Source organism: Fringilla coelebs, assembly GCF_963513975.1.
Source record: "Fringilla coelebs genome assembly, chromosome: 16".
Taxonomy (NCBI): Eukaryota; Metazoa; Chordata; class Aves; order Passeriformes; family Fringillidae; genus Fringilla; species Fringilla coelebs.
In genome coordinates this window covers 5,333,399-5,359,349 of record NC_140042.1, presented here as the reverse complement: position 1 = coordinate 5,359,349, position 25,951 = coordinate 5,333,399, and the positions used below count along the sequence as shown (strand labels likewise).

Sequence of the window (25,951 nt, the reverse complement as noted above, 5' to 3'; positions counted from 1 at the left end):
AGTCTCAGCACAAAACCCCATCCACAGATCTGCCCATGGATTCTTCATTCATTTTAGGGTTAATCTCCTTTATGGCTGATAAGTAGAAGCATACCTTAAACTTCACTGCTTTGGGGAGGCCAGAAAACACAAGAAATATCTGGAAAAGTTCTCTAAGTATGGATACTGTTGAAACTTGCTTTATGGTCAATGCAGCAATTTCCCCTGCCCCATAAGCTCCCCAAGTAACTCCAGGTGATCAACTACCACTTGTTACTACAAGCTGTAGTTACACAGTATCATTGTGTCAGGGATTCTGTATCTCTACACTCAAACAAACCTAAAGTAGAAAGTCTGCCGGACAAACCCAGCCAGGAAAATGGAAATAGTATTAGGTTATGAGCACTGCAGCCTGAAAGAAGCAATGGACTGGCAGGGCCTATGAGAGCAAGTAGTTGTCTCTATAAAACCAGGAGAGCAGCAGACTCGAAGGAGCCACATTATTACCTCCTGCTCTCCCTGGAGACCAAAGGAGTGCTATTCCATCTCCCAATCTCTACATTTTTGTCCTGCAAAAAGCTGATAATGCTGAAGTTTATGAGGTCTGAATTTCAAAAGGAAAGAACACTTCCCCTTGAATTCCATTCAGTCACTGGTATTATCAAATATAAATCAACAACACAGCTTGGGTTTTCTTCTCCGTGTTTCAAAATACAAACCACACATAATCGCTTAACCAAATGAGTATGAAATATTACAAGCATAAAAAAAAGGAAAAGTCATAGTCCTGGGCTGCCCCACACTGTCTCCTCAAAGAAATATTACTTCAGAGATTAAAGAAGTACTTGTTTATTTAACAATTTGACCAATCTCCAACAATGGAAAATCTAATGGAAAATACTTACAGGGGACCCACAAGCAGAGCTGTTGTGTGATAGACATTGTAAATTGGGACTTTGGGGGGTTTAACTTTAATATAAACAATAGAAGCTTAGCCAAAGGGAACAAAAAATAATGTAACTAAGCAAATACTTAGATCATAAATACCAACACTCAGAAAGTTCTCAGGTGTTAACCTTAGAGCCTATCTCGGAGTCCTGTTGTAAAGTTTTAGCTTCTAAGAAACTGCAAAATTAAAAATAAGCAACTAATGTTATAGAATAACAAAACACATTTATATTACATTCACTAAAGAAGATTCACATGCTAACATGAAAGACAAGTTCTTCATTCATTTTATGGGTCAACTCCTTTATGGTTAGTAAGTAAAATCATGTATTCAACTTTACTACTTTGGGGAGGAAGGAAAACACATAAGTTATTTCTGCATCACAGTTTAAAAAGGCAAAGTATTTAAGGACTATTTGTATTCAAGCTAAATAGACAGCATCAAGATGTTACAGGCTTTTTATTCAAATGCAAAGAATTTACATTTACCTACCACCTCATTAAAGTCAGATGATAGAGCAGCATCATTTTCCTTACATGATTCTTTTTCCCCCCAATTAAAATGTTTCTTCTGAATGCATAAAAGAATTCTGAGGTTTACAGTATTTTTTAAAGCTCACACTGGCTCTTTTTCAGGTCTAATGTTGGTTACTGTCTAAATCTCCAGAGGCCAAGGGATGTTGCAGGGTTTTGGTAAACAGCATTGTGTTTCTGAGGTGGGGGGGATATGACTCCCGGCATACACAGCTGCGATGAGCAGCTCTGAAGAAAATCACATCCCACTAACACAATATTTTTGTCAGTTTGGCTCATTCTGGCCAAGACTGTGCACAGAGTAGCTGCTCTGATGGTCAAATTCTTTTCCTGTACCAAAGCTCTCTGGGTTTGATGCAGCCGCTGTTTGTCTCCCGTTACGTAACAACACCAAAGGCTGAACTGTTCCCCGAACCGCAGCGTGTCCTTTCCCTCTGTCCTTTCCAAAACCCTTTCACAACCAGGGGCAGGGTACACAGCACCCTGCCTAGGGCAGGAGCAGGCCCTGGTTTTGCCAGAGCTCCAATGAGAGCGTGTGGCTGCAGCTTAGGGGATTATGAGCACGTATGTGCAGGGCAGTCACATGTGCCCACAGTGTCCGGTGCCACGCCGAGGGCACTGCAGCCATAGCAGCTCCCAGGGTTTACTCTGCCCCAGAAATGAGACACTGCACTCTCTGCTGAGCTCACTCACAAAAGAGTCTGGTTTGATGGGCAAAATGTTTCAGCCAGCCACCAAGGGACAGCAAGGCAGTGCCTCCCAGGTGAGATTTTTAAGCAGTTCTCCTTTTAGATTGCTTTTGGTTTTTAAGAGCCTAGAAAGAATTTACATAAATGCATCTAAGCCTTTTGTCAGTAGAAATTAATAGTGCTGTCATTAGAAAACAATGTTTGGGTTTTAGATAACAGTTCTTTAGGGAAAACATCACTGTTTGAATTTGTCACATTCCCACTTTTATCTGGTTGGCCAAAACAAAGTTATAGTGGCTTTTCTTGAGCATATCAATTTTCATGTGCATTAGACTAGATTTCTAACTGTTTCTTTAGGCAATAACTATGTGCTTTAATTTTTTTATTTATTGCTCTGAATATACAAGATCTTTATGTTTTTGTATAGTAAATCTAGAAGTATTAGAAAAGTATAGCAGAGGAATTGATCAAAAGTTAATCCAATTAGTCTTAAAGAGAGAAAAAAAGTTGCCCATGAAAGTGAGATTCTTATGAATCTTTTATTCATAGGATAGTAATGAACATGCAGCAAACCATACTGTGAAATATTACTGCAAAGCAGATAGACACAGCGGTAACTAATTAACTAATTAATCACAATTAAGTTGCATTTCCAATTATAAGAGAAGGTAAGCCAAAGGCAAACTTCAAAGCACCAAAAATTTCCTAACTGCTTTCAGAAGACGCTTTGAATAAGCAGAATGACTGCTGTCCTTTTAGCCTCCATAAGCATTTTTAACTACACTAATCACTGCGATATTTGCAAATCTGTTTTCCACTGTATGTAGCAGAACACCTACTTTCCCTTAGGGTTCTGTCAGCTGAACTTAACTTTGTTCTGATAGAAATGCTAAAGCAGCATAAAAGGCAGCACCCTATTTGTCATGCCAGCATCACATCTGCACGGGTTTGATTGGCTCCGTCATTTAAGTCTGAGCAGAATTCCATGGATTTCTACACAAGTCAGACTGATTCTGAAGTGATGCAACAAAGTTAATCAAATGTCTCGTCAAAGTGATTCACGTAAACATCAATGTTTGTGATTAGCACAACAGACTGATTAGTCTGAACTACTGCATTCAGGATCTGAACATCAGATAAGAGATTATCAGAATATTCTGCATATTTTCCACAACGGCCACAACAAGCAGAGCTCATTTAGGTGAAGACAGACCAGCAGGCTCCAGTGGCCTCCCTACAAACTGTGCTTTACTGTTCTCAGCACCCAGTGCCTGTGTGGGCTCTGTCAAAACAACCATTTATCAATCATTAGTAAGAAACTGGCTCTCTGACAAACTAATTACTCCTCAGGCTTCCACCCATTAGCACAGGAGGAAGCAGATTATACATTTGTTTTTGTGCTGGGCTGACCTCAGCTGGGCAACCAGGTACCCACCAGAGCCACACTCTCACTCCCCTCCACGGCTGGACAGGGAGAGAAAATAGAACTCACGGCTCGTGGGTTGAGAGAAGGAGAAGGAGAGATCACTCACTCATTACCATCCTGAACAAAACAGACTCAACTTACAGAAAAATTAATTCATTAACCATGACATTAGAGTAGGGTAATGAGAAATAAAACTGAACACCTTCCCAGGGCTCCTGCAGTAACAAAAAGGTGCTACAGAAGTTGTTTTTGCTTCCAGAAACAGGCAAGACTTACTAAAAACAGCATGTTACTTACAAAGGACAGTAAGAAATCTCTACCAAAAGTCTGTTCAAATTTTTACAGAGTTAATTGCTGTATGACATGTGAATGGATACACTGCAGTTAGTAAGCACTAGTACTTACTTCCATGTCATTAACGTGGCTGTAGTTCCAGGAATTTGTACAAATCCTAACCATGGCTTTCCAAAATAGTATAGAATGGATGCAGTGTGGGCAGCAGGTGGCTACTGGTAGCAGACTCCAGGTGTGACTTCACAAATGTTTTTGTAATGGGAGGCTCTTGGTTTGAAGAGTCCAGGTTTACAGAAGTCTCAGACTCCTTTACACCTTTACACATTTTTTCCCACAAAATTACTTTGGGTTTTTTGGGGTTTTTTTTGCCCTTGGAAACATTTGTCCAGCCTCATGTTGCCCTGGAGAAACAATACCCATTAAGAGTACCTAAGGAAGCATTCCCACCCACAGGTCTGTGGAAGGATGGCCAAGGACTCAAATGAAATCATCAAATACTTAAACCTGTCAAACTCTTTGTCAGCATCTCAGAACAGAACATGCTTAAGGGTTATTTTGAAGTCTGATATATACATACAGCTGCAGTGGAGAGTCTTAGAAGAAATTGAGTTTATTGGTAGAACATTTTGATGACCGAGGGATAAAAGCTCCCTGTCTCTGATAAAGTGGAGTGGCGAGTGGCACAAGGCAAGCAATAGATGGACAAATCAGAACTCATTCAGAAAGATGCCTCAAGCCCCTGGTAAATGAAAATTCTTGTTCTAAATCTTGCCATCTAATAATAACCAACCTTAGATCAGCATTAATATTACACTAGACCCCCTGGAATGTAAATTTATAGTATGTTATTCACACATTATAAATGGAATAAGATGTAATCAGTAATTATGCAAGTTCATCCAGAAGGCAGCTAGAAAATGCTATTTCCTTCGCCAAGCAGTGAAAATTAAAAGCCACAGGAGTGTCAGGAACAAGATGTCTCAGACTTGCCAGCAATTAACAGAAAGATATGTTTATCTCCAGCGGATGTGACAAATTTTGAAGTCATTTCAGCCTTAGTACAACTCTGAGGGCTGATTTTTCCCTTCAAACTCAAACTAGTTTTATAGTTCTTCTATATGCTATCTGATAAAGAACTATGTCAGTATTTCTGCTTTTACTGGAAACCTGGTCCCTGCGGTCAGGGTCTGTTCCACAAGAGTTTCCTTCCCAGCCAATGTGATGGTCTGGTTGATTAAGTCACCGAGTCAGCTTGCACTAGTGTTTCTAATAGGAAACAGCATTATGTTATAGTTTCCAGGAAAAGTACCATCTGTGCCTCCTGCCAGTCTCTGCAACTGGCACCAAAAGATCTCTGGGGAATGTTTCTGTACTGCCAAATTTCAGCAGAGATCCCTGCCACAAGCCCTGAGCATGGGTGAAGCTGACAAACAGCGGGGGAAGATAAGAGCCGCTGTTTCCACCCTGCCAGCTCACCGGGCCAACTCATTTACACAGTAATTCCAGCACAGTCCGTGCACCTTTGACACTCTCTTCCTGGAATAAATTCAGTCAGCAAAGCCCAGAATTGCCCTAATTTGAATTAATTTTGATTGGCGAGAATCTGCCTTCTTTACTGGAATGATGCTGATTTACATGAACCAGAAGTACAAACATTCCTTACCTGGAACCTGGGCAATTCCAAAATGCTAGAAATGCAGAGATCCAGGCACCTGCCATCTTTATCTTGTAAGGTGAAAATGACCTGTTTGCAATTATTAAAGACATTACCTAACAAAGAATTTTATCATAAAACTCTCTTTTTCTATGATATGATGTCTTTACATAAAAAACAGGATCAACTAAGTTCATGAATTTTTTCCCCCAAACCCGTCTTAACTGACCTGTTTCTGTATCGTTTAAGTGGCTGTAAGTACTGGAGGCAAAACCCCTAATAGTTAAACATCAAAGATTGATTGCAAATTATGAAAAATTTATTAAAGAAATCACCCACTGAGTCTATTAAGCTCCTGAAGTCAGAATAAATGAATGAAATAGTTTGATTAAAAACAGTAGGATAAAGTGTCTGCTAAGTCCCAGCTGATCTCAACATCAACATCACAATAGTAAAGATGACTTCTGAAGGTGTCTGTACCCCTTGTCAAATCCACTGAGTTGTAGTACTTCATAGGAAAAGAATCTGCAACTTACACTCAGTTTTAAACTGAAGGAAATTATTTGCTTGTGTGCTCTCCCAGAAACTGAAATTTTCTCTTTTTAAATTATTTCTTTTGGTTTCTGTGGCTCACCAGTTACAAGCAGCCTGAAAATTCTCACAAAGGTTAAATTTTTTTAGAAGTTTGTTTTCCATGAAGCAGTTAAAAGAATTAATACGTACACATAACTTTCAGTCATCTTGACACTGAATGCTATTTAAGGTTGCTGCTATGTAGTTTTAAAGTGGGATAGCTACATCAAAATCAGCTTCCAAGTGCTCTGAAAACATGGAGCAGAACTGCAGCAGTGCTAACTGGCTGTTCAGCACTCTGAATGGCGCCATCTACTCTGCTGATGCTTAAAAGCTGTCACTTCTTGTATTCCAACTGGTCAACTTTATAAAGTCCAGAACTGGAAGCACCTTACGTAAGCTGATTTTCTAATACTGCATTCATTCTAATTATTCCTGTTATTTAATACGCCATAAGTTCCTGGAAGTGAATAGGAGTACTAGGAAAAATACTCAGGCTTTGTTTTGCATATAACTTAATCTTTTTTAAAAGCATTATCTAGTGGGTATTAGAGCATCTTCAAATTGTATCTCATGTCAGGATCCCTGGCAGCTGAGGCCTGTAGATAGATGAATACAGGTAATCACTGTGTAAATTCATTCTGCCTGATGGAATCCTCACCTTTAGAACTGAAAAAGTAAGGTATTTCACTTTTTGCAGTGATGAAATCTTAAGTATTAAAAGCTGCACTGTTCACTCTATAGTGAATTCTTTCTTGCTGCACAGAAACATTAAAAAAAAACAGTATGTCACGTTTTCCATATAGAAGCTGTTACAGAATTCAGTGATAAAGCTAAGTCAGGAAGGGGTGGAGCAGCACATCAGTGCCACTCATCCGTGCTGGGACAGGGAGAACTTAACAAAACAAGGCTGAGTTTCTGGAGTTAACCCATGCAGAGCCCCCAGTGCAGCTGATCCCCAGCAGCTGCCAGGAGGGCACAGCCACTGGCAACCCAGCTGCCACAGAGGCTGCACTGCAAAAAAATGAACAGCACAATAAGGCAGGATTTATCTGCAGTGGCAGATGTGCCTGGCTGATAGCATCTGTATCTGAACAACGGACTCCTTCCACATAAATCTTTAGGGGCTGCAGTGCTGGGCTATCTCCTCTCCACAGAACTTCTACCTCATAGTAGGTGGTTTTTACAGCCTTCCAGAGCACCACAACACTGCCACTCTAAAACAGATCTAAAAGGCTCTCAAACACAACATTTAGCAGCTTTGGTTATGGTTTCCAGAGTAGCTGATCTTTTTTATCTTCCTTTATTGGAGTATACTATCTGTTCTCATAAGCTTTAAGCTGCTTATAAATTGAGAGGGAGAAAGAGAAACTAAAGCAAATACAATTACTAATTTCTGATGGATACACACTATGTTCTGAGCAACCTTCTATGAACTCTAAAAACAGATGTTCTGCAGTTCTAACCTATAGGAGAATATGCACATCCTAAAAAATAAGTTGTCATACCCTAAAATCCAGTTTTCTTCTTTATTCCAAGCAAAAAGCCCATCTGAACTCATTTCTTGATGCTTAGTGACCCGTGGCAGCAATTTGCAGACTTACTTTTGACATGGCCTTATATGAACTCAGATTCCCAAAGAGCTGAACAATCTAAACAGAAACCAAATGTGCAGCTGACATTGTTAATAATTATATTACATTAATAATTTTACATATTATTTACACATTTAATAATAACAATTATAAATAACAACAACAAAAGGTCAAAACAGGAGGGAAAAAGCATCTATTTAGCAAGTTGCCAGGAGGCCAGGGCAGTAAGCAGATTATCATGGCACAAGCGGGATCTGAATCACCAGGTAGCTGCTATGCAAATGATTTACCAAGAAGATGGTGCTTACAGAATGAGAGGATAAACAAATGAGACGGGTTGCCAACATCTGTGGAACAATTACAAAGGTCACCCATCCACAGGAAGGAACTCTGAAGACAACATATATTCAGAATTTCTGGAAAAGCAGAGTGAGCAGCATCAAAGGGGGACCAATGCAAAATGCAAAGACCAATTTCAGGAACTCTGGTATCTCTGTACTCGTGCCACATGCAACAGAAATGCACCCTTACAGTTCTTGAGAATGTAATTTTTATTGCTGATTCAAAATACCAAAGAACAGCCTGAGATATCCCACAGAAAAGTCACAAAGTAGAAGTGAAAGTGTGTCATGCTTGGAAGTCCTGTCATCATTTGGATGGGACACTGTGTGTGTGTCATATGAGCAAATAATGATGGGAGGTGCAGTGTTAATTGTAAGGGAGTCATCAGGGAGAGATAAAGAGGAAAACATTGGCCAGGCAAAAAGGAAACTCAAGGGGTATTTTAAGAAATCAGGAAATGTACATAAGAATTTATGCATGAGAGCAGGAATGTTGAAGGGATAACATTGGTCCAAGGGAAGGCAATTACCTTTAGAGCTGGAAATGGGTTCATAGCGCCCAAATTGTGCAGAATCAAGTGGGAGTAGGCAAGAGTTGGGTTACATAAGTGAAAAATCTTAGGTTTATTTTAATTATTAATTATTGCTATGCTGCTATTAAAGCAAGTTATATAGCAAAGGGAAGAGGTTTAGAAAACCAAAACCTGAGCCTAATGAAGGGTGAAATCAGCAGGACCAGAATGCTGGGTGACTTGGGTGGCTTTCAACTGACCTACTCTTGCTTTTTGATTTATACTTTTTAAAATATCCAACATAGGCTTATTACATTTAATGCTATTTTGTATCAATTATCCCTGTTGTTTGATCATGCCTTCTTTCACCTTACACTGCACTGAATTAACCACATTATAAATGGAACCAGCATCAATTATGAACTTCCCCTGCCAAACTGGTCAATGGTTGCACCACAAAGACATAAATGACAGGGTTGGAAGGGGCCTGTTTTTCAGCCCAGCCCCCAGTATCAGGCAGGATTTTCTTCTTCACTCATGTTAAAAGCATTTTATCTGAGCTGTATCATTACATTATAAACAGCAGCAACTCAGCAACTGCATGAGAAAAGTATATTCCAAAACCTACTTGCTTGCACTGCTGCATTTTTCCCCCCATCACATCTAACCTGAGCTATTTAGTTTTACTCTTCTGTACATGCAGCCTAGAAGTCATTTGCTAATCCCTATGGTATGTATATAAGCTAGTAAGCCTAAAGAAATGTCATGTTACCCAGACTGAAAGGGAACAGCAATGTGACACTTCACTCTCCAGCACTTGAGAATGCAGTGTGTTCCCCCTGATGTACAACAAATTGTTTCTAATTTTCCAAAAAAATTGATCACCCATTATTTAATGTTTTAAGAATTAATCCATAAGTAATATTCAGCATGTCCCTTTCAAAAGCACCTTTCAAACCCTGATGAGGAGCTGAAAATCTGCTAAGTCGTGGTTTATACATACATACAGCACTTCTGGTCATGATTTTTAGTTTGCTCAGTCCAGATCTGAAGCAAATCTGTGCTGCCCAGCAAAGCCCTGTGTAGGGCCCAGCCTTCCCCTAGGCAGCACAGGGTTTCAGTCTGCAGGGATTGAGATCCTGTGGGAACTCAAGAGGACGTGACAAAGGTACAAATGTTTGGCATGTTCAGAGACTTACCTTGTTGGCAACAGCTCTATTAGCTATGTACTTTACTAGCTATTAGTTTATAATGATACCACAGCTTGTGAAAACACACTGAGAGGTCAGAAAAACCAGGTAAGAGCTACGTCACACATAGATGATAATAGAGCAAGTAGACAAACCATGTGCTGCATAAACAAAAAAATCTGGGGGGAAAAGAGACAGTGCTGCAGCTGGATGAAGGGTTGGTTTTTTAAGTCAAATAAAACAATCCGAGCATAGAATGGTCACGCTTCAAACTCTTACCCAACCTGCTCTGCAACTTAGTGCTGCATTATGAATGGAAATGTCTGAAAAAGCCTGACTGTAGCTATGGACTCTGTAATACAACTGAGCAGAACTTCATTTTTTTCTCATTATTTGAAGTTCATTTTATGGCTCTTTCCTAAAATAATCTTTGCCACCAAGTGCTGTCAGCTTCTTGTGCTGTGTTGCAAGAAGTTTTTTCTTAAGTACTTCATGGATATTGTTATCTAAATAAAACCACCTTCAGCTTTAATGGAGTGTAAGGAAATTGGCTTTTGGTCAAGTATAAGCACTGTAAAAGAGCTTCTACATGAATACCTTTCCTACTTTGCTGTTTCCCTGGTCAACTTAGGATGATTAATGTTCTGAAGCACCAAAAACGTGATGCCACAGTTTGTAACATGAATTTATCCACAGCACACACACAATTCTCTCTGTGGACTATCTATCAAACAGGAATGGGGGAAATTTCTGCTTTTGGGAGCTGCAGTGGTTTTACAATATTTGTAATGATCATTTAAATACAAACTGTGGTCAGATAGAGTAACTCAAGACAAGCAGGATGACCATTTTTAGACTTCACAGAACACTCAGAGTTAGAAGGGACCCACAAAGATCTAGTCCAAATAAATGGCCCATATGGAGATCAAACCCACAACATTGGTGATAGCATCATGCTCTAAACAACTGAGCTAATCTCAGGTTTAGTGTTTTTCCGGTATTTATTTCATATACACCTGCTTATTTTTCCAGTAAGGGATGCTACATTGGTGTTTATTTGCTATGGAATAAAGCTTCAGAATTTCTAAATATAAGACAAATTACTCTGAAAAAGGCAGGTCTCTGTTTTGGTTGGTGATATCAGTTGGAAACATACTTCAGAGGTAGTCCCTTTTCATTAGTCTGAGGAGTTTCCATATAAACAACAGAACAACCACAGGAAAAAATTCATTATGGGATAAATTATCAATCTGCAGTTCAAAAGCTCTTTCAAGTGATCCATTTTAAAGTTGTGTTAAATATAAGCATTCACATCCATTAACTGCAAGTGACATGCAAATATCCTTGAGATTAATCAACTTTTTTAAAAAGGAAGCAGAATGGAACTCCTAACACCATCATAAAATGAGGGTTATGTTGTAATACCTTTTCACAACAGCAAAACAATCTCCAAATTCAAAGTAAACGCTCAGAAACTTTTCTTCCTACCTGGTTTTAAAAGCTGGCTTTATGTTTGTACCACAAGCACCTGTGCACTTTGTAGTACAGGAATTTTTAAATACTGATTGTTCAGGATATATGGCCTATGAAAATGAAACCTCAAAGCTACACATTCTCATCCTCAGTTAAAAATAAAACCCACGCTCTTGAATGAAGGCTCTTGACTGCACTTGCAGGGAATGGCACAGGCTCTGCAGCAGCCCTGCAGAACCCCAGCACCGAAGACAAAACCATAACAAACCTGCACGCCCATGGATTTTAAGCAGTAAATCCGAAACCCAGGGACTACAAAGCGAGCTGGATCCAACAGCTCCGAGCACAACCTCTCACTTCTTGAAACTGGCTGTAAACAGGGGAAGGGAGGGGCCAGGCGCCTGCCAAGCCAAGCAGAAACTTGTGAGTAACTTAGAGAGGCAAAACAAGTGCAGCGCAGGCAGCGGCTCCCAGCGCGGTGCCGGGCGCTCGCCGGGCCAGCACCATGATCCCCGTGAGAGCCACGCCGGGCTCTGGCGGCCGGCTCGGTGCCTCGGGACGGCGGCTGGGGGCAGCGGCACACGGGAATTAAAGGTGAGAGGCTGCGGAGCGCGGCGGGCGGGACGCGCGGTGCCGCTGCCCGGGCGGGCGGGGATCCAGCGCGATCCGGGGTGAGAACGGAGGATCCGGGCAGCGCTGGGGCCGCCGGAGCCGGGGCACTGTAAACAAGAGGCTGCTGCAGCCTGCACTTATGCAACAGAGGCGACCTGGGGCTGCGGGGCTGCCGGGCAGCGCGGAGCGGGCGAGCCGCGCTCCGCAGCCTCCCCGCGCTCCTGCACGGGCGCTGCTCGGAGCGGCCCCGAGCCGGCAGAGCCGCCCTGGCAGTGACAAAAGGCACGGCTGGGGGCGGAATGCTGAGCGGGGCCTGCCTGCGCTGCACAGCGAACAGGTTCGGTGCCTTCGCTGCTAAGTCAGCATTCGGCACCGGGGATTTGGGCTTCAGCCGCAGAAATACCTCACCTGGGAACTTGAAATTCATCAAAAAGATTTTCCGAGAAAATATTTTAGTTTTGGGGTTTATTTTTGCTCATTTCAGAGGTAAATATTGCCACTTTCCTAAGACTACTGTTTAACAGAATGAATCGCCTGCCATTTCTATCATTAAAACAGAATTGTCGTGTTTAACCGCACTTGGAGGACGTAAAGAAAGAACAAGGGTAATGACTAAAAGCATTTTTGAAACCAGACATCCCCTCACTCTGTAAAATACAAAGCCTGGTAGCAAAGACTGTTGATCTTCTGAGACAATATACAGGCAAGTTATTCAGTGGCTGATGTAATTCCGTCTGGAGTAATCAAAGCTACATGCTTAAGGATAAACCTACATAATGGAATTACGTGATTGTACCCATGCCTGTGCTTAGTCACCTTTGCACTCACCAGAATGCATATATTTGCAATATCTAGTTCCAGTCTGCTGCTTGGCTTGAATCGAGTCATAACAGTTCAATGAGATGTAGTTTTGGTTCCCTTCAACTGTGAAAAAAACAGCTTTTCTTTTTCTTTCTTAAAGTCTTAAACCAACAGATGCTTCCTGAAAACACACGGGGTTGTTCTCAGTGCTTGAAAATAGAATGAGGATAGATAGGCAACGTAAATATATGATATGGTCCACTCAACAGTGTAGCTGAAGAACTGATGTGAGAAAATGAACCAAAAAAAGTCAAGTTTTCCCACAAAAAGGTGAAAACAACCTTTGAAAACAATAGAACTTCTGGTGCTGCCACAGATGCCACTTCTCTGAGGAAATCCAACATGGGACAGTGGAATAAAAATTTGCTTGTCGAGCTAAAATTACTGTATTTTTAGCCTGATTTTTGGCTCAGCTTATGTTATTTAGAAGAAAAATGCACACAAAACAACTGCAGTGGGAAATAACACATGGAAGTTGACACAATTCTGGGACAAATTTTAGTAGTATGTCTGAAGAGTCAAAAGGATTAGCAGCAGGGAGATACAGTCACGTACCCGTATGCTCACAGACCCCACACAGTATAATTTAGCCATCTGGTTCACGGAGTATAGCATGTTGTCTAGTAACATTCATTTTCATTGCACAATGTTTATTGTGGATTGATTAAATCTTGCTCTCCCTCTGGAAAGAATCCAGGTACTGTACTTACACTTTGCTATAGGTGCTGACAGAGGAGCACACAAAACCACGGGAGTATGTGACAGGCAGAGTACGTGACATGGGGAATCACCTGCTGCACCAGCTCTACACTGCCCCTGAAATGGGCTGCCATCAATAACAACCATGATTTTAAGGCTGTGACTGTTTTGAGTGGTACTTCAGAGATTATTCCTCATTCCTGCATTTTGGAAAGCAACTTTACATGACTGCTTTGAAGTTCACTTGGTTTCAGTTAAAATGCTATCTCTACTGATGATAAAGCAAAGATGGCTGGGCCACAACTGCTGATAGTAGCATACTTTTTAAAGAATTCGAGCTATTTTAAAAGGAAATGATAGCTGATTCTTGCCTTTTGGAAAGTCAGGCTGCCCTGATATTAGGTTCCCTGGACTACAGAGGTCCATTGTTTCTTTGAAACAAAATGGTTATAAGGTTGGAAGTCTGAATACAAACTGACCTATTTAAAAAAAAAAAAAAAACCACAACAAAACCAACCCCCCCTTACACCTCATTTCCCAGTATGCTCTAGTCTCTCTAGTCTTTGTCAATTTTATCCTGTGATCCAATACACATCCACCATACTGCCTTGGATGTGCCTCCTAAGGAAGGTGGCACAACCTTTCTAAACCTTTTTTTTACGGTAAAGCTTATTTAAGCTATTAGGAGATCTCTACTTCCCATCATACTGTGAAGATTTGTGCTTCAGTTTATATCATTCCACTCTTCAGTAGTTACCCTTATGTATTTTTAGCTACATACATACATACTGTTTGACAATTTTCAAAAAATTGCATTAGTATTCATATATACATCAGTACTTAATGATAGTTTACAGTTTACTTCTGTTGAGTGTCCTGTATCAACTAATTTGCCACTAGTTTCATTTAAATCAAAACTGCAGAACATGTATTAGTCTAATGAAATTTTGAATAACAGTTTACTTTCTTCTAGACTAACAACATCAATTATGTGATACGGATAATCTTGAAGTTCAAAATGTTTTCTTCACAGTACTTGGTATTTCATTTCTGATGTAATATTTTAACAACACTTTCATTATTTCTCTCTCTACAGAAAAGCTGGTAACCAGCAAAGAAGACACAAAAAAGACTAAAATCACTATGTGGAGCTGTGAAGCCTTAATCAACAGTACCGAGAACAGTGAGGACCAGCATCTCTGCCATGACTTTGACCTTGTGCTTTCCATCTTTTCCCTTCTCTACCTCATCATATGTTTCCCAATTGGCCTTTGTTACAATGGCCTGCTGGTCCTAGTCAACCTCTACAACAAAGCTACTATGACTATGCCAGATGTTTACTTTGTCAACATTGCCATTGCCGGCCTCATCATCAACACTCTGGCACCAATGTACCTGCTGGGTCTTGCCAATACAAAATGGGCCATCTGGAATTCCAACAATGAAGTTTATATTACCTTCCTTATTTTATTCAACGTCTCATCGTTAGTTACCATGTACTCTACCACACTGCTCAGTCTGGACTACTACATCGAACGTGCCCTGCCCAGGACTTACATGTCCAGTGTGTACAACACCAAACACGTCTGCGGGTTCATCTGGGGCGGGGCCATGCTCACAAGCTTTTCATCTCTCCTGTTCTACGTCTGCAACCACGTGTCCACCAAAATAATTGAATGTTCAAAGATGCAGAACCAGGAGGCAGCAGATGCCATCATGGTGTTCATCGGGTACGTCGTTCCTGCCATCGCCGTTCTCTACGCGCTGACGCTGATCCTGCGGATCCGCAAGGAGGCCACGCCGCTGGATCAGGACACTGGGCGCTTGGATCCCTCAGTGCACAGGCTGCTGATTGCCACAGTCTGCACACAGTTCACCCTCTGGACACCCTATTACGTTATTCTCTTGGTAAGCACGTTTACTAACCTACGAGGAAGAATTCCAGATGTAAATTCCATTCAAATATTACACTTCGTCACGATTCTGTCAAAATTCCTGGCTTTTTCCAGCAGCTTTGTCATGCCTCTGCTCTACAGATACATAAACAAAAACTTTCCCAACAAATTACGACGTTTGCTTAAAAAGATACACTGTGGGAACCAGGGGTGTTCTCACGAGCGCACAGTGGTACAGCAGGTCATGACATAGGTGTGACACAACCCCTGGTGCTCTGTGACTGCAGCACTGGATGCTCAGTGCTGGGACTGTGACGCTGCTGTGTTGGCTCTCAGAGACATGTGAGAGTTCCAACCAAGAGGCTGGAAGGAGCTTCCATTGCAGTTGAATGCAAGAGTCTTAATTTTCCAGTAGTTGTTTGCTGAAGTGGTGTGAGGCTCTGGCCTGTGTGCTGCATTAGCTGTGACATCAGATACCTTCAGTGCACTGAACTGCTGACAGAGGATAAACTCTGTTTTCATGCTCTGATCTTCCTCTCTGAAGAAATCACTAAGCAGTTTATTGAAGTCTTGACTGAAGACACAGCACCTTGTATCTTGTATAGAAAAAGGTATTACCTTGTTTTCTGTACAAAGAAGTGATAGTGCTATCCTTGATGAAGTAAATAGCATTTTTCAATGAAGATTATATAGTTGATCTTTACTGAAGATCATATTACCCAATTATACATGTCCAAATAGTAAATGTTAATTATAAATTAAATTATTTAATTTCTTTCTCCATCACTGATTCCCCCTCTAAAAGAAGCCTAATTTACTTTTTTCAGAAATTATTTTCTCACACGAACTAACCTGTGTTAACATTTATGGTAAAGTGATTTTTTCTTTTAGCTACAACAAATAACAAAAATGTGTTTTAATTTTCCAGTGCTTTGTTTGTATCCTAAAACATTTCAGGAATTCAGAAATATTTATTAACTAATTCTGACGGAACTCAGAGATGTTTGTTCCACATACTAAAATGAAGGACACAGTGGTTTACAAAGTTAAATCAGAATTTAACTAGCAAAGATTGTCTGGCTAAGTGTTATGGTCCACATATGTTCATGTAACAAGAGTAATTATCTTAAAAAATAAATATGTTTATGATTAACATTTTGTATTTCCAAGGGATATGTTTGCAACAAATAAATTAAACTCTCTTTAATCTAGGACATCACTGGAGGTTTGGAAACAATATAAAATTCCTCAATATAGGAATCCCAGTCAGCATCAGCTCTTTGATGACCTCTCAAAAAAGCCTTCCGTTGGGATTCTTGGATACACAGTAAAGAATTTTACTGATTATATGAAATACATGAGAAACACAGACATGCTGCAAGAAGCACATACACAGTTACAAGCTACAAAGCACTGACCCAAAAACTACCTGTTCTTGTGCTGCTGTTGCATTAATGACAGGAGGGGACTGGAGGGGGGTGCAAGTGGAGTTGACGTTCTCCCACTGGTGTGGAGCCCCAAGACATTTTTATCACTTGATTCATGCTACAGCTTCATTTTATTGCTTAATCTGTCACAGCACAACTCAAATTCCACATGACATCATTAAAAAATGTGACTTTTCAAGCTTCTGGTATAGAAAAAAAACATGAAGCAAGATCAGAACTGAACCTTCCCATTGCTTAGAGCACAATCTGGTCTGATAACTGGTCCTCGTCTGTCAGCAGAGACACATACTGAAGTTTTGTGTGAAAAGAACTTCCTGAGGAACAGATCTTTCAGATCTTTTCCCATCAAGCAATTTCTTCCCTTAGTCATCTTTGCTTATCTTCTTTATATACAACCATCTCTAAGTTATCAGCATCCTGGTGGAAGACTTTCCATTAACCTTTACTTTTTTTAAGAGCTTTTCATATTTTATTGAATATTTTTAACTCTTAAAGCCTACAGAGTAAATAATCTATTTCTGTGGTGTTTTCAGTTTTAGCCTGTTGATGAAAACCATGTTAAGGACTTAAGCTGTTCCTTATTGCTGTGTCCAACTCACTCATTTAGTGCCTCTCTGCTGACACACATGATACTGTCTGCTTTCTTGGTTTTGCCCACCTTGAGAGATTTTCTATGATTTTCTACACATCTTGAGCACTCAAGCTCACTTCCACACAAAAGTTCTTAAGAACAAAATTCTTCCTTACAGCTGTCAAGCAAACAGACTCCTTCTTCCCATCTGAAGAAAATTAGGTGTTAATGCACCACATGAAATCTCTCACGTAAAATCTGTTAAAGAAATTCTGTGCCATTATGCAGGAGGAGTTCCAGCAGGGAGGAACTGGCTTATCTGGTGTGAATAGAGGCTTTCAGAACTGGGACACTGCCAGAACAGTGCAGCTGAGCAGGCAACTTTAAGTGCAATTTCAACTTCCATGTTGCTTCCTTACTTTCCTCCTTCTCTTAAGACATCTTATTTTCTGTCTCTAAAAGAACTGTTGCCTTTATTTCTGTTCCTTTCTCTCAGTGTTGAATTCTCAGTTTCAGATCATGGCTCTTGTGTCATTTCTCTTTATTGTTTTTCACTTCTCTGCGCAATTTATTTAACTTTCATTTCTCTCCCATCCCTGCTTGTCTTGCACACCTGGTACCATTCAATAGTCATGTTTACTTCATCACACTGACTCCTTTACAATGATCCAAATCTTACTCAGTGATTCAACATTACAAATTTATGTAGTAAAATGGAAGCTGCTATTTAAGAGATGTAGAAAGACAGATTTTTATGGAACTTACCCGTGGGGCATCCAATCTGATTTTTTCCTAATCTGTTTTACTGCAACAGAGCTATGGATGTTTGTCTGTATCCTTGATAAACACTAAATGTGATGGCAATCATAGATACAAAAACTTGGATAATTTAATGAACAAGACTGCTATCCACTCAAACTCTTAGAAAAGTTAATTTGATTTATTAGTGGCCTCAAAGAAACTGTGCTGTGGATCTGCCTTGCTGCTGTTCTCCTGAGGGAATTCTGAAGTTAATTGCAGCATCCTCACCTTTATTGCTTAAAAATCAGCATCACAAAAAGAGAGATCTCTGCAGTATTTATATAAAGAACAGTAGAGGAGCAAGTGCAGTAAAATACTTAAGGAAGTACAAGGTATCATAAATTAGGAAGAACTTTTATGGACAAACATTTAACACACAAAGTTCTCGAGAATGGAGCCTTTCCATTTCAAATACCTGAAGGCTGCTGGTGACTGTAAATATGGGCTTATCTATTACACATTTAAATAGATATGAATAAAAATACTGTATATGTGCAAGATAAAAATCAGCCTACTGATGTAAAAAGAATCTGCAAAGAGTTTATTAAATTATTTCTAAAAGTGTGTCATTTAAATGTAAACCTCTGAACAGGAAGGTGTACTGTATTCCTCTGTATGTATATAATGTGTACTAGAAAGTAAGCACTAGTTAAGTGCCATTATTAACAGTGTTATTTTCTCACAAAATTAAACTTAATATTTGAATTGATTTATGGCTTACAACCCTCTTGCTGAAGCACTAATTAAGTCAAATCAATGAGCTAAAAAAATGTCATGCTCTGCTTCTGAGTTATTAACACAGCTAGCTCAAGACAGGTCCTTGTTGACCAACTTAGTAGAGGTCCTAGTTTCAAAAGTTTACATTTCAGAATCAAATTTTCTTGGTCTCTGAAGATTTTATTTCAGTTAATGAAAGAAGGTGATAAGACACGATAAAATTCCTGCTTCTATTACAATAAAGAGATGTGGACTCCAATAGCATGACAAAATACTATAAAAAAGGACTTTGTGGAAAGCTTCATAAAGGAAGTATTGACTCATAATACATTCTCAATAAAAAGTGTTCAAGTGTATGTGGCCAATAAAATGTGTGATTTTTTTATTTGGTTTCTTGATAAAAACCTGTTGTAGACAAAGCTAAACCTATGTGGCTTCACTGAATCAAAACATAACAAATTGCACGACTTGGATGTCAAATTTCCAGGCGTTAATTTGACATTATTAAAATCTCATTTTTCATCAGCATAAAGTTGTCTGGGAATGAAAGCTAAAAGGCACATACCCCACCTGACTTTTTTCAGAGTAAAGAATCCTGCGTTTAATGAGGCAGAGTAACAGTGCACCTGGAGATCAATGCAAACATTGGCCACATCCTGACAACTTCCTTTCCTTTGTGCTGCCACAATCAGCTTCCTGCAGAAATTCTCTTGGTTCTCAGAACAACATAATAAAATAACCCACACCTCTGGCATCCCAAAGAAAACACAGCTTTTAAGGATCTAAGATACCTTGTAACACATTCATTGCAGTAACCCCTGCACATAGCCTAAAGATTACTCCCCATGGATCAGCTTATTTACCCTACATATATGAAAATCTTTTCTTGCCTATGCTTTCAAAATTATTCACTTGTTCCCTTTCGGTGTTCTGTAGGAAGACAGTAGTAACAGCAAACTCTATTTAAAATTATTATTGGTAAACTCTTTTAAAAAACCCTCAGTCCAAGGCACTTCTAAGTTTTAAGTCTCAGTCAGATATAAATGAAAAAGGCAACTGCCAGAGTGGAAGTTGCAATATTCCACCATTTAATCAAAGCCTAGTGTCTGACAGGATGCTCTTACTTCCACACAGTGCTTTCAAGGGTGTTCTCTTTAAGAGGAGAGCCAGCATCTCTAAACAAGTACAGAGCAGTGATTTCTGATCCTTCATTCCACAGAGCTTTTGGACACAACCAACAAAAAGGCTGCTTCTCAGCTGGATTAGTAAAACCCCTCATATACAACACACACTGAAGGATCTTCAGTGAGAACAGAGTTACTTAATAAGCAGCAAGCTCCAAGGTTTCTGAAGGACAAAAAACTACATAAACGCAAATAAAAAAGGCTGATCAGGCACAACGAAGTCAAGATATTTACAGCAGTACAAACCAGGCTGACATGGCACCTGAATCTGCCATTATCTGTCAATACAGACGTCGCAGAAGTCAACCACATTTTGGAGCACTCACAAAAAATACTCACTCAGCTACTATATAATAGAATATTTTCCCAAGGTTGTGAAGAAAATACAACACTGCTACCACAAACCTCAGAAGGAAGTTTAATTACATCTGCACCTTTTTTTTCCCCATTGTTTAAAACTAAGATTCAATTAAATTATTTCTGTGCTGTGGGTATGTGCATCAGTAATGCCCCATTTATCACTGCTTAATAAAAATGAAAGCAGCCCAGTGTCTGGGCTGGAGACCTTGTGAGCTTCACTGCAGCAGCACAGGACTGGTGAGACCCAAGAAAAGCAGAAGCTGCCCAAGTGCTACTCTCAGTTCCACTGTTGGCTGAGGACTCAGAGAGGAATTGATTCTTGACTAAGTTTCTGCAGCTGTGAAGTGCTCAACGCACTGATGAATCCTAAACATCTGCTCCTAAATTAATTTCTGTAGTCTCTTAATAAGCAAAAACTTGTGTATTTCTTGAGTATCTTGTGCAATACTTTTTCCAAGTGAAAGCAATCTGGTGGTACAAACCCAGCTGTGCAGACTGCCATGGCAACAAATCTGAAGTGTGAATGTTTCCTCTGTTGAATTCCTTAAGTTTTCCATTATATATCAAAACACTTTGACATATGCTGACTACATTCTTTTTCCATCAGGAGAGCAGAGGATCTATTATCTTCTTTGTCATCCCATTTTCTTCCCACCAAATCCTTCCCTCACCTTGAAATTCCATGTGATTTCCTTATATCCCTTCCTTCTAAAGAACTGGCACTTTTAATTACATCTGCAAGAATTGTCAAAAATATTCACAGTCTGCAGCAAGCAGATTTTCCATATTATTACAAATCATGGCAGTAAAAGATTTTAAAACACAGGATTCACATCAGAGTATTTACGAATTAAGTATAAAAACATACTCTAAAAAACCCTATCAAAAGTTCTTTAAAGCAAGATTTATAACAGAAGTGAATCCTTTTATCCAGTTTAAAAAGTACTTGCATGCTTTTTCCCCTTTTCTTAAATACATTATCCCAGAGGTGCTGCCACTGGCACTGATGGGCTCAGCTTGGCCAGTGGCAGGTCCACCTCGGGGCCTGCTGGAATTGGACCTGTTGGACATGGAGAAGTTTCTGGCAGCTTCTCCCAGAAGCCCCCCCAGCAGCCCCTCCCTGCCTCTGCTATCCAAACCTTGCCACGCAAACCCAGTACAATTACTGACTACAAACTGAATTGAAAAGCCTAATTTTAGCCCCCACCCCCAAATTTGCAAATTTAAGCTAAAATCGATCTTGAAATCGGTAGGATTCCTGCACTGTTTCTTATCTCCAAAACCTTTAAAAGGTCATTTTGAAATGAATTCTGCAATTGGTTTATCAAAGCTGTTTAGAAACTCCATCTGGTGGTCACTGGCAGAATGTTCTTGCAGTAGTTCCCAAAAGCAGTAAGATCAGGAAAATTAGTTTCATTTAAATTAATCTTTAGGGAGAAAAAAAAACAGTCCCAGTTTCTGGTTAAACACAGATTGTGCAGCTGGTCCTGCCTGTGCCTGCAGGTAGTGAGGGTATTGCTAAAAGTATATAGAGGAAACAAAATTAACCTCAACTTGGACAACCAACTGCTGGTGTGAGAGAGAGGCAGGTAAGAGATAATTCTGTTGCAAGAAACAAATCTCAACAATGGTTAATTTTGGTTTTGAACCTGATAGAAGGATATTTAACCAGGTTACTAGGTCTGACTATTTGCAAAGAAGTAATATTTATTAAAAAGCATGTGTTCCTTGCATTGCTTCATGAAACATCTGTTACTAGTCATTGTGGTTGACAAGATGCTCAAAGACCAAAGGAAGTGCCATTCCAATTCAGCTCCAGAGCATTGTAATTCTTTCTAATTAAGTATGGTTTCACTAGTTCACAATGAAATAGTTTCTAAATTAATTAACAGAGAAGTCTGATATTTTTCAGGTCCAGCCTATGTGCTATTAAATAACCATTTCAGCACCTGAAGCGCTATGCAGAGACCAACTCTGTTATTGAAACTTGCTATTAGAAAAAGCTTTTCCCCACCCTTTAGTAGAATATTATTTTGAAATACAGGCAATTTTTGAGCTCTTGTAGCTGAGTTACAAAGATGATTTACCTGTATTGAGGTTTTTATTTTGAGATTGATAGAAACATTACTGTATAGCGATAATAATAAAACACTGTTTATAAAACAACTTACATTACAAACAGTGCTCAAATAAGCCAATAATAAAACCACTAATAGTGAACCACAGGCAAGGAACCCTGAGATGTGAAGGTAGCAATCATACTAAGCATGGTTGTTCTAGGAAAAAAGGAAGAAATGTTAATTTACAACTAGCTTCTGAGGTGCAGATAATCATTAATAACCAGTGCTTATGGATAAATATCAGCAGCCTGGGCTTCTTAACCCCATCCAAGCAGAGAAAGACCATCAAATTTTACAAATTCACATAGCTCCATGTACCTTATAAATAAGCATAAGCATCTGAATTCCATTTTAAAAACCACACTGAGAAAATCCCTTCCTAAACCAACATGCAGGGAATATAATACAATAAAGCCCTGTGAGGTTTTTTTGTTCTAAAATGAACCCATAAACAAAATTCCTTTAACTTTCCTCCAACTAGCCATTCTTGGTTCTCTGGACAACTTCCCTCATGTTTAGGGGTTTGGTGGGTTTGGGTTTTTTTGGAGGAGGGGTGTCCTTTTTAATGTCAAAGGCCTAATGTTCTACAATGTTTTAATCAAGGACACAAATTTGTTTGCTGTCAAGTAAGGCTAAACACATATAAAACTAATAGCAAGGCCTTTCACAACAACAGTTTTACAGTGTGACTGGTAACTGTGCATCAATAAGGCAAGAGCCTTAGAACAGATATTCCTCTCAAAAATTAGGGGTTCCCCCCCACCCCGCCCCCCCCCCCAGGAATTTTGAGGTATTGCATTAATGTAAGTGATTTTAATGTCTTAAAATGCCACAAAGAAAAGCTTCCCATGTTTAAGCTCAGACAAACAGAGTCAAAGCAATCTCTTACTAACACAGTGGCTCATATCCCACACTCAAGATATTTTTTTCTTATATGACAACAATAGAGGAAAAATTAAGGTGGAAATACATGACAGTTGATGAAAAACATCTTTGAAACAAAATTGCAGTGTATTGCCTGATTCAAAATTCCAGTAACAAAGCAACTGCTTTTCATCATAATACACTGGGGTATAGGCAATAACAGTCATTTAATATTCCAAAACAATCCTATCTTTCTACAAAGGGATGGTTTTCTTAATAGCATTACATCCAAAAGGCAAGAAAAGATACATTAACTGAGAGAAGAAGACAACAGTGTGGTCTGACAATAAACTTTGGGCTCCTCATGCAGGATTAGCTCCCAAACAATAATCAGTACCCCAGAGAATCCAGTCCAGTCCTTGGACTAACTGCAGGCTGCTGCAGCCTCTGCTCTCCAGGATGGATCTGTGATCACCCTGGGGCTGTCTGATGCAGCACCAAGCAACACGAGCTCTAATGCTCAACTGAACATTGCAGCTCTTTGCTGAACAGCTGATCAGGATCACTAATAAAAATAATTATGACATTATGCATCATCCCAAATACAGTCACTTAACCATTTTCTGGAGCTTTGTGAAACCTTTACACAACTGAGCACTAGTCTGCTTGCCACTATTCTCATATGACTTGTACCCTGTGACCATTTAAGCAAATTAAACAAACTGGTTTATTGTTTTTTCTAAGGAAAGATGCAGCTGGGTCACACAACAGCAATATTTTGCTATTCTTTTACTAAGACATTAACTGTGACAATAACAGCACAGCAAGCTGCTGCTGAAACTCCACCTGGGAGCTTTTAACATACCTCAAAAATTCTTTTGTTTCTGTAGATGAGGCAGAATTGCAGCCATGGAGATGGGAATCAGCAAAGTCAAAACAGAATAAAGAATATAGTTGGGAAACTTTTATTTTCTAACTTCTGTTTCTCCTCTGGCTTTTAACTTATTCCATCACCTTGGAAATTCTTCAGCAGCCAAGTTTCTTCACCTGTAAAATGTGATGCTCTCCGATGTGTGAGTCTGTCAAGCTGTGTGCAATTCTGAAATTGTGTTGTGCTATGTGCACCTGATTCCAAGTAGGAAGCATGTTCTTGCTCCCTAAATACCACTGAATGTTCAGTACAGGTTTCAGACGAAGTATGAACTAATGTCTGTAAAGGCGAATGCATTTAAAGATAGGAGCTTGCTCTCTGATTACTTTTTCAAGATGGGAGGTATAAGAAAGAGCTTCTCTCTTTTCCCTTTTCCAGTTCTATTTATACAATTTTGTCATTATGGGATAAGTTCCCTTGGAGCTCTGCTTATCCAGTCCATGCATTGTCAGAGCTGAGGTTACTGAGTAACAGGAAATGTGGCCTCAGCTCTGCTGTGTCAGGGCTTATCTCTCTGCACGGGGGTTACTCCTTGCTCACCGACTGCTCATTAACTCAGAGTCACTGAAACCTTTGTCAAGAGTGGTTTGAATATTCCTCACATTCGTGCAGTCATTGATTTGCCTCTCTTTTAGTAATAAACACCAAGGGCACAGCCAGATATCCTTGTGTACACCCACCCAAGGCAAATTCAAAAAGATATAAACACCCAGCAGTTTGCTCCTGGCCCTCAGCCAATAAATAATTTTAGTTCCCCCTCCACCCTGCCCCAAGCAGAGCCCAGGGTTATCAAAAATGGGCCTATTCAAAGCGCTTTAGTGGAAAGTACAGCAACAAAACCATGTCGCAACTGGTCAGCATTGCCTCGAGTGCACAAGTGATCCATTCTGGAAGCTAAAAAGTTAAATTGATGAGCAAAACCTTCCTGAAATTTTTCTGCCATTTCAAAAACAATCTTTTCACTATGCCTACATAGTTTGCTGTGCTCTCTGCACAGCCCTCAGACCTAGAAAGAATAAGGTGACACTTGAAATTTGCATCTTTACTGAAAAAACAACAGAAAAATAAAAGAATCACCTGATTTGCATGTAATGGCAATGCATATTTTTTCTTTACCATTCTTAAGTATAAGAATTTAATATCAATAGAATGAACCTGGATTAGGGTACAACCCACAGAGAAATGTTACAAAACACCTGCACTACACCGCCACTTTGCCCAAGGTTTTCTGTAACAGTTTGCAGGCACTACTGTAAATAAAAGGGAAACAATAAACAACCTACCCAGTCCAACAAACTGCTACATATGATGATCAAAGCAAAGGCTCTATGTGAATTACAGTATTCTGAATAAAACTCATTAAAAATCACATTTCACAGAGCCCCTGAACTACTGAAGAACTGCTTGAGAGAACAGTTACCTCACAAAAAATGTGAACCTTCAACCTGAAAACTGAAATGTTTCTGAGCTACTGCTGGAACCCAAGACCCTCCATCCAGTCTATCTCTAATCTTGAGGAAGTATTTGGAGCAATAGTGCTAACCTTCAGCTCAAAATGTAGACCAAGTGCTAAAATATCTTCTCCACAGCTCTGATTTTGAAATTCAGACTCATATACGTTTGTCTCATTTCATTTGTTTGAAGCGTTTTGGCAGTTTCTACGTGTTCTTCAGTGAGCCT

At 39.7% G+C, this 25,951-nt stretch overlaps 2 protein-coding genes across 4 annotated transcripts in view; one reads left to right on the top strand and one right to left on the bottom strand.

Moving 5' to 3' along the window:
• Window positions 1-18,773, top strand: part of GPR146 (G protein-coupled receptor 146) — a 48,508-nt gene extending 29,735 nt beyond the window's left edge. For 2 of the 3 annotated variants that reach the window (XM_084216344.1, XM_084216342.1), the window contains one exon: window positions 14,477-18,773. In XM_084216344.1, the coding sequence (XP_084072470.1) occupies window positions 14,524-15,528 (1,005 nt within the window). In that variant the 5' untranslated portion in view covers window positions 14,477-14,523 and the 3' untranslated portion in view covers window positions 15,529-18,773. Of the gene's footprint in view, window positions 1-11,657; window positions 11,803-14,476 lie in introns of those variants that run through there. The other variant, XM_084216343.1, reaches the window with a different exon arrangement.
• CHLSN (cholesin) overlaps window positions 1-25,951 on the bottom strand; it is a 138,988-nt gene that overhangs the window by 80,043 nt on the left and 32,994 nt on the right. The gene's annotated exons all lie outside the window — the stretch shown is intronic.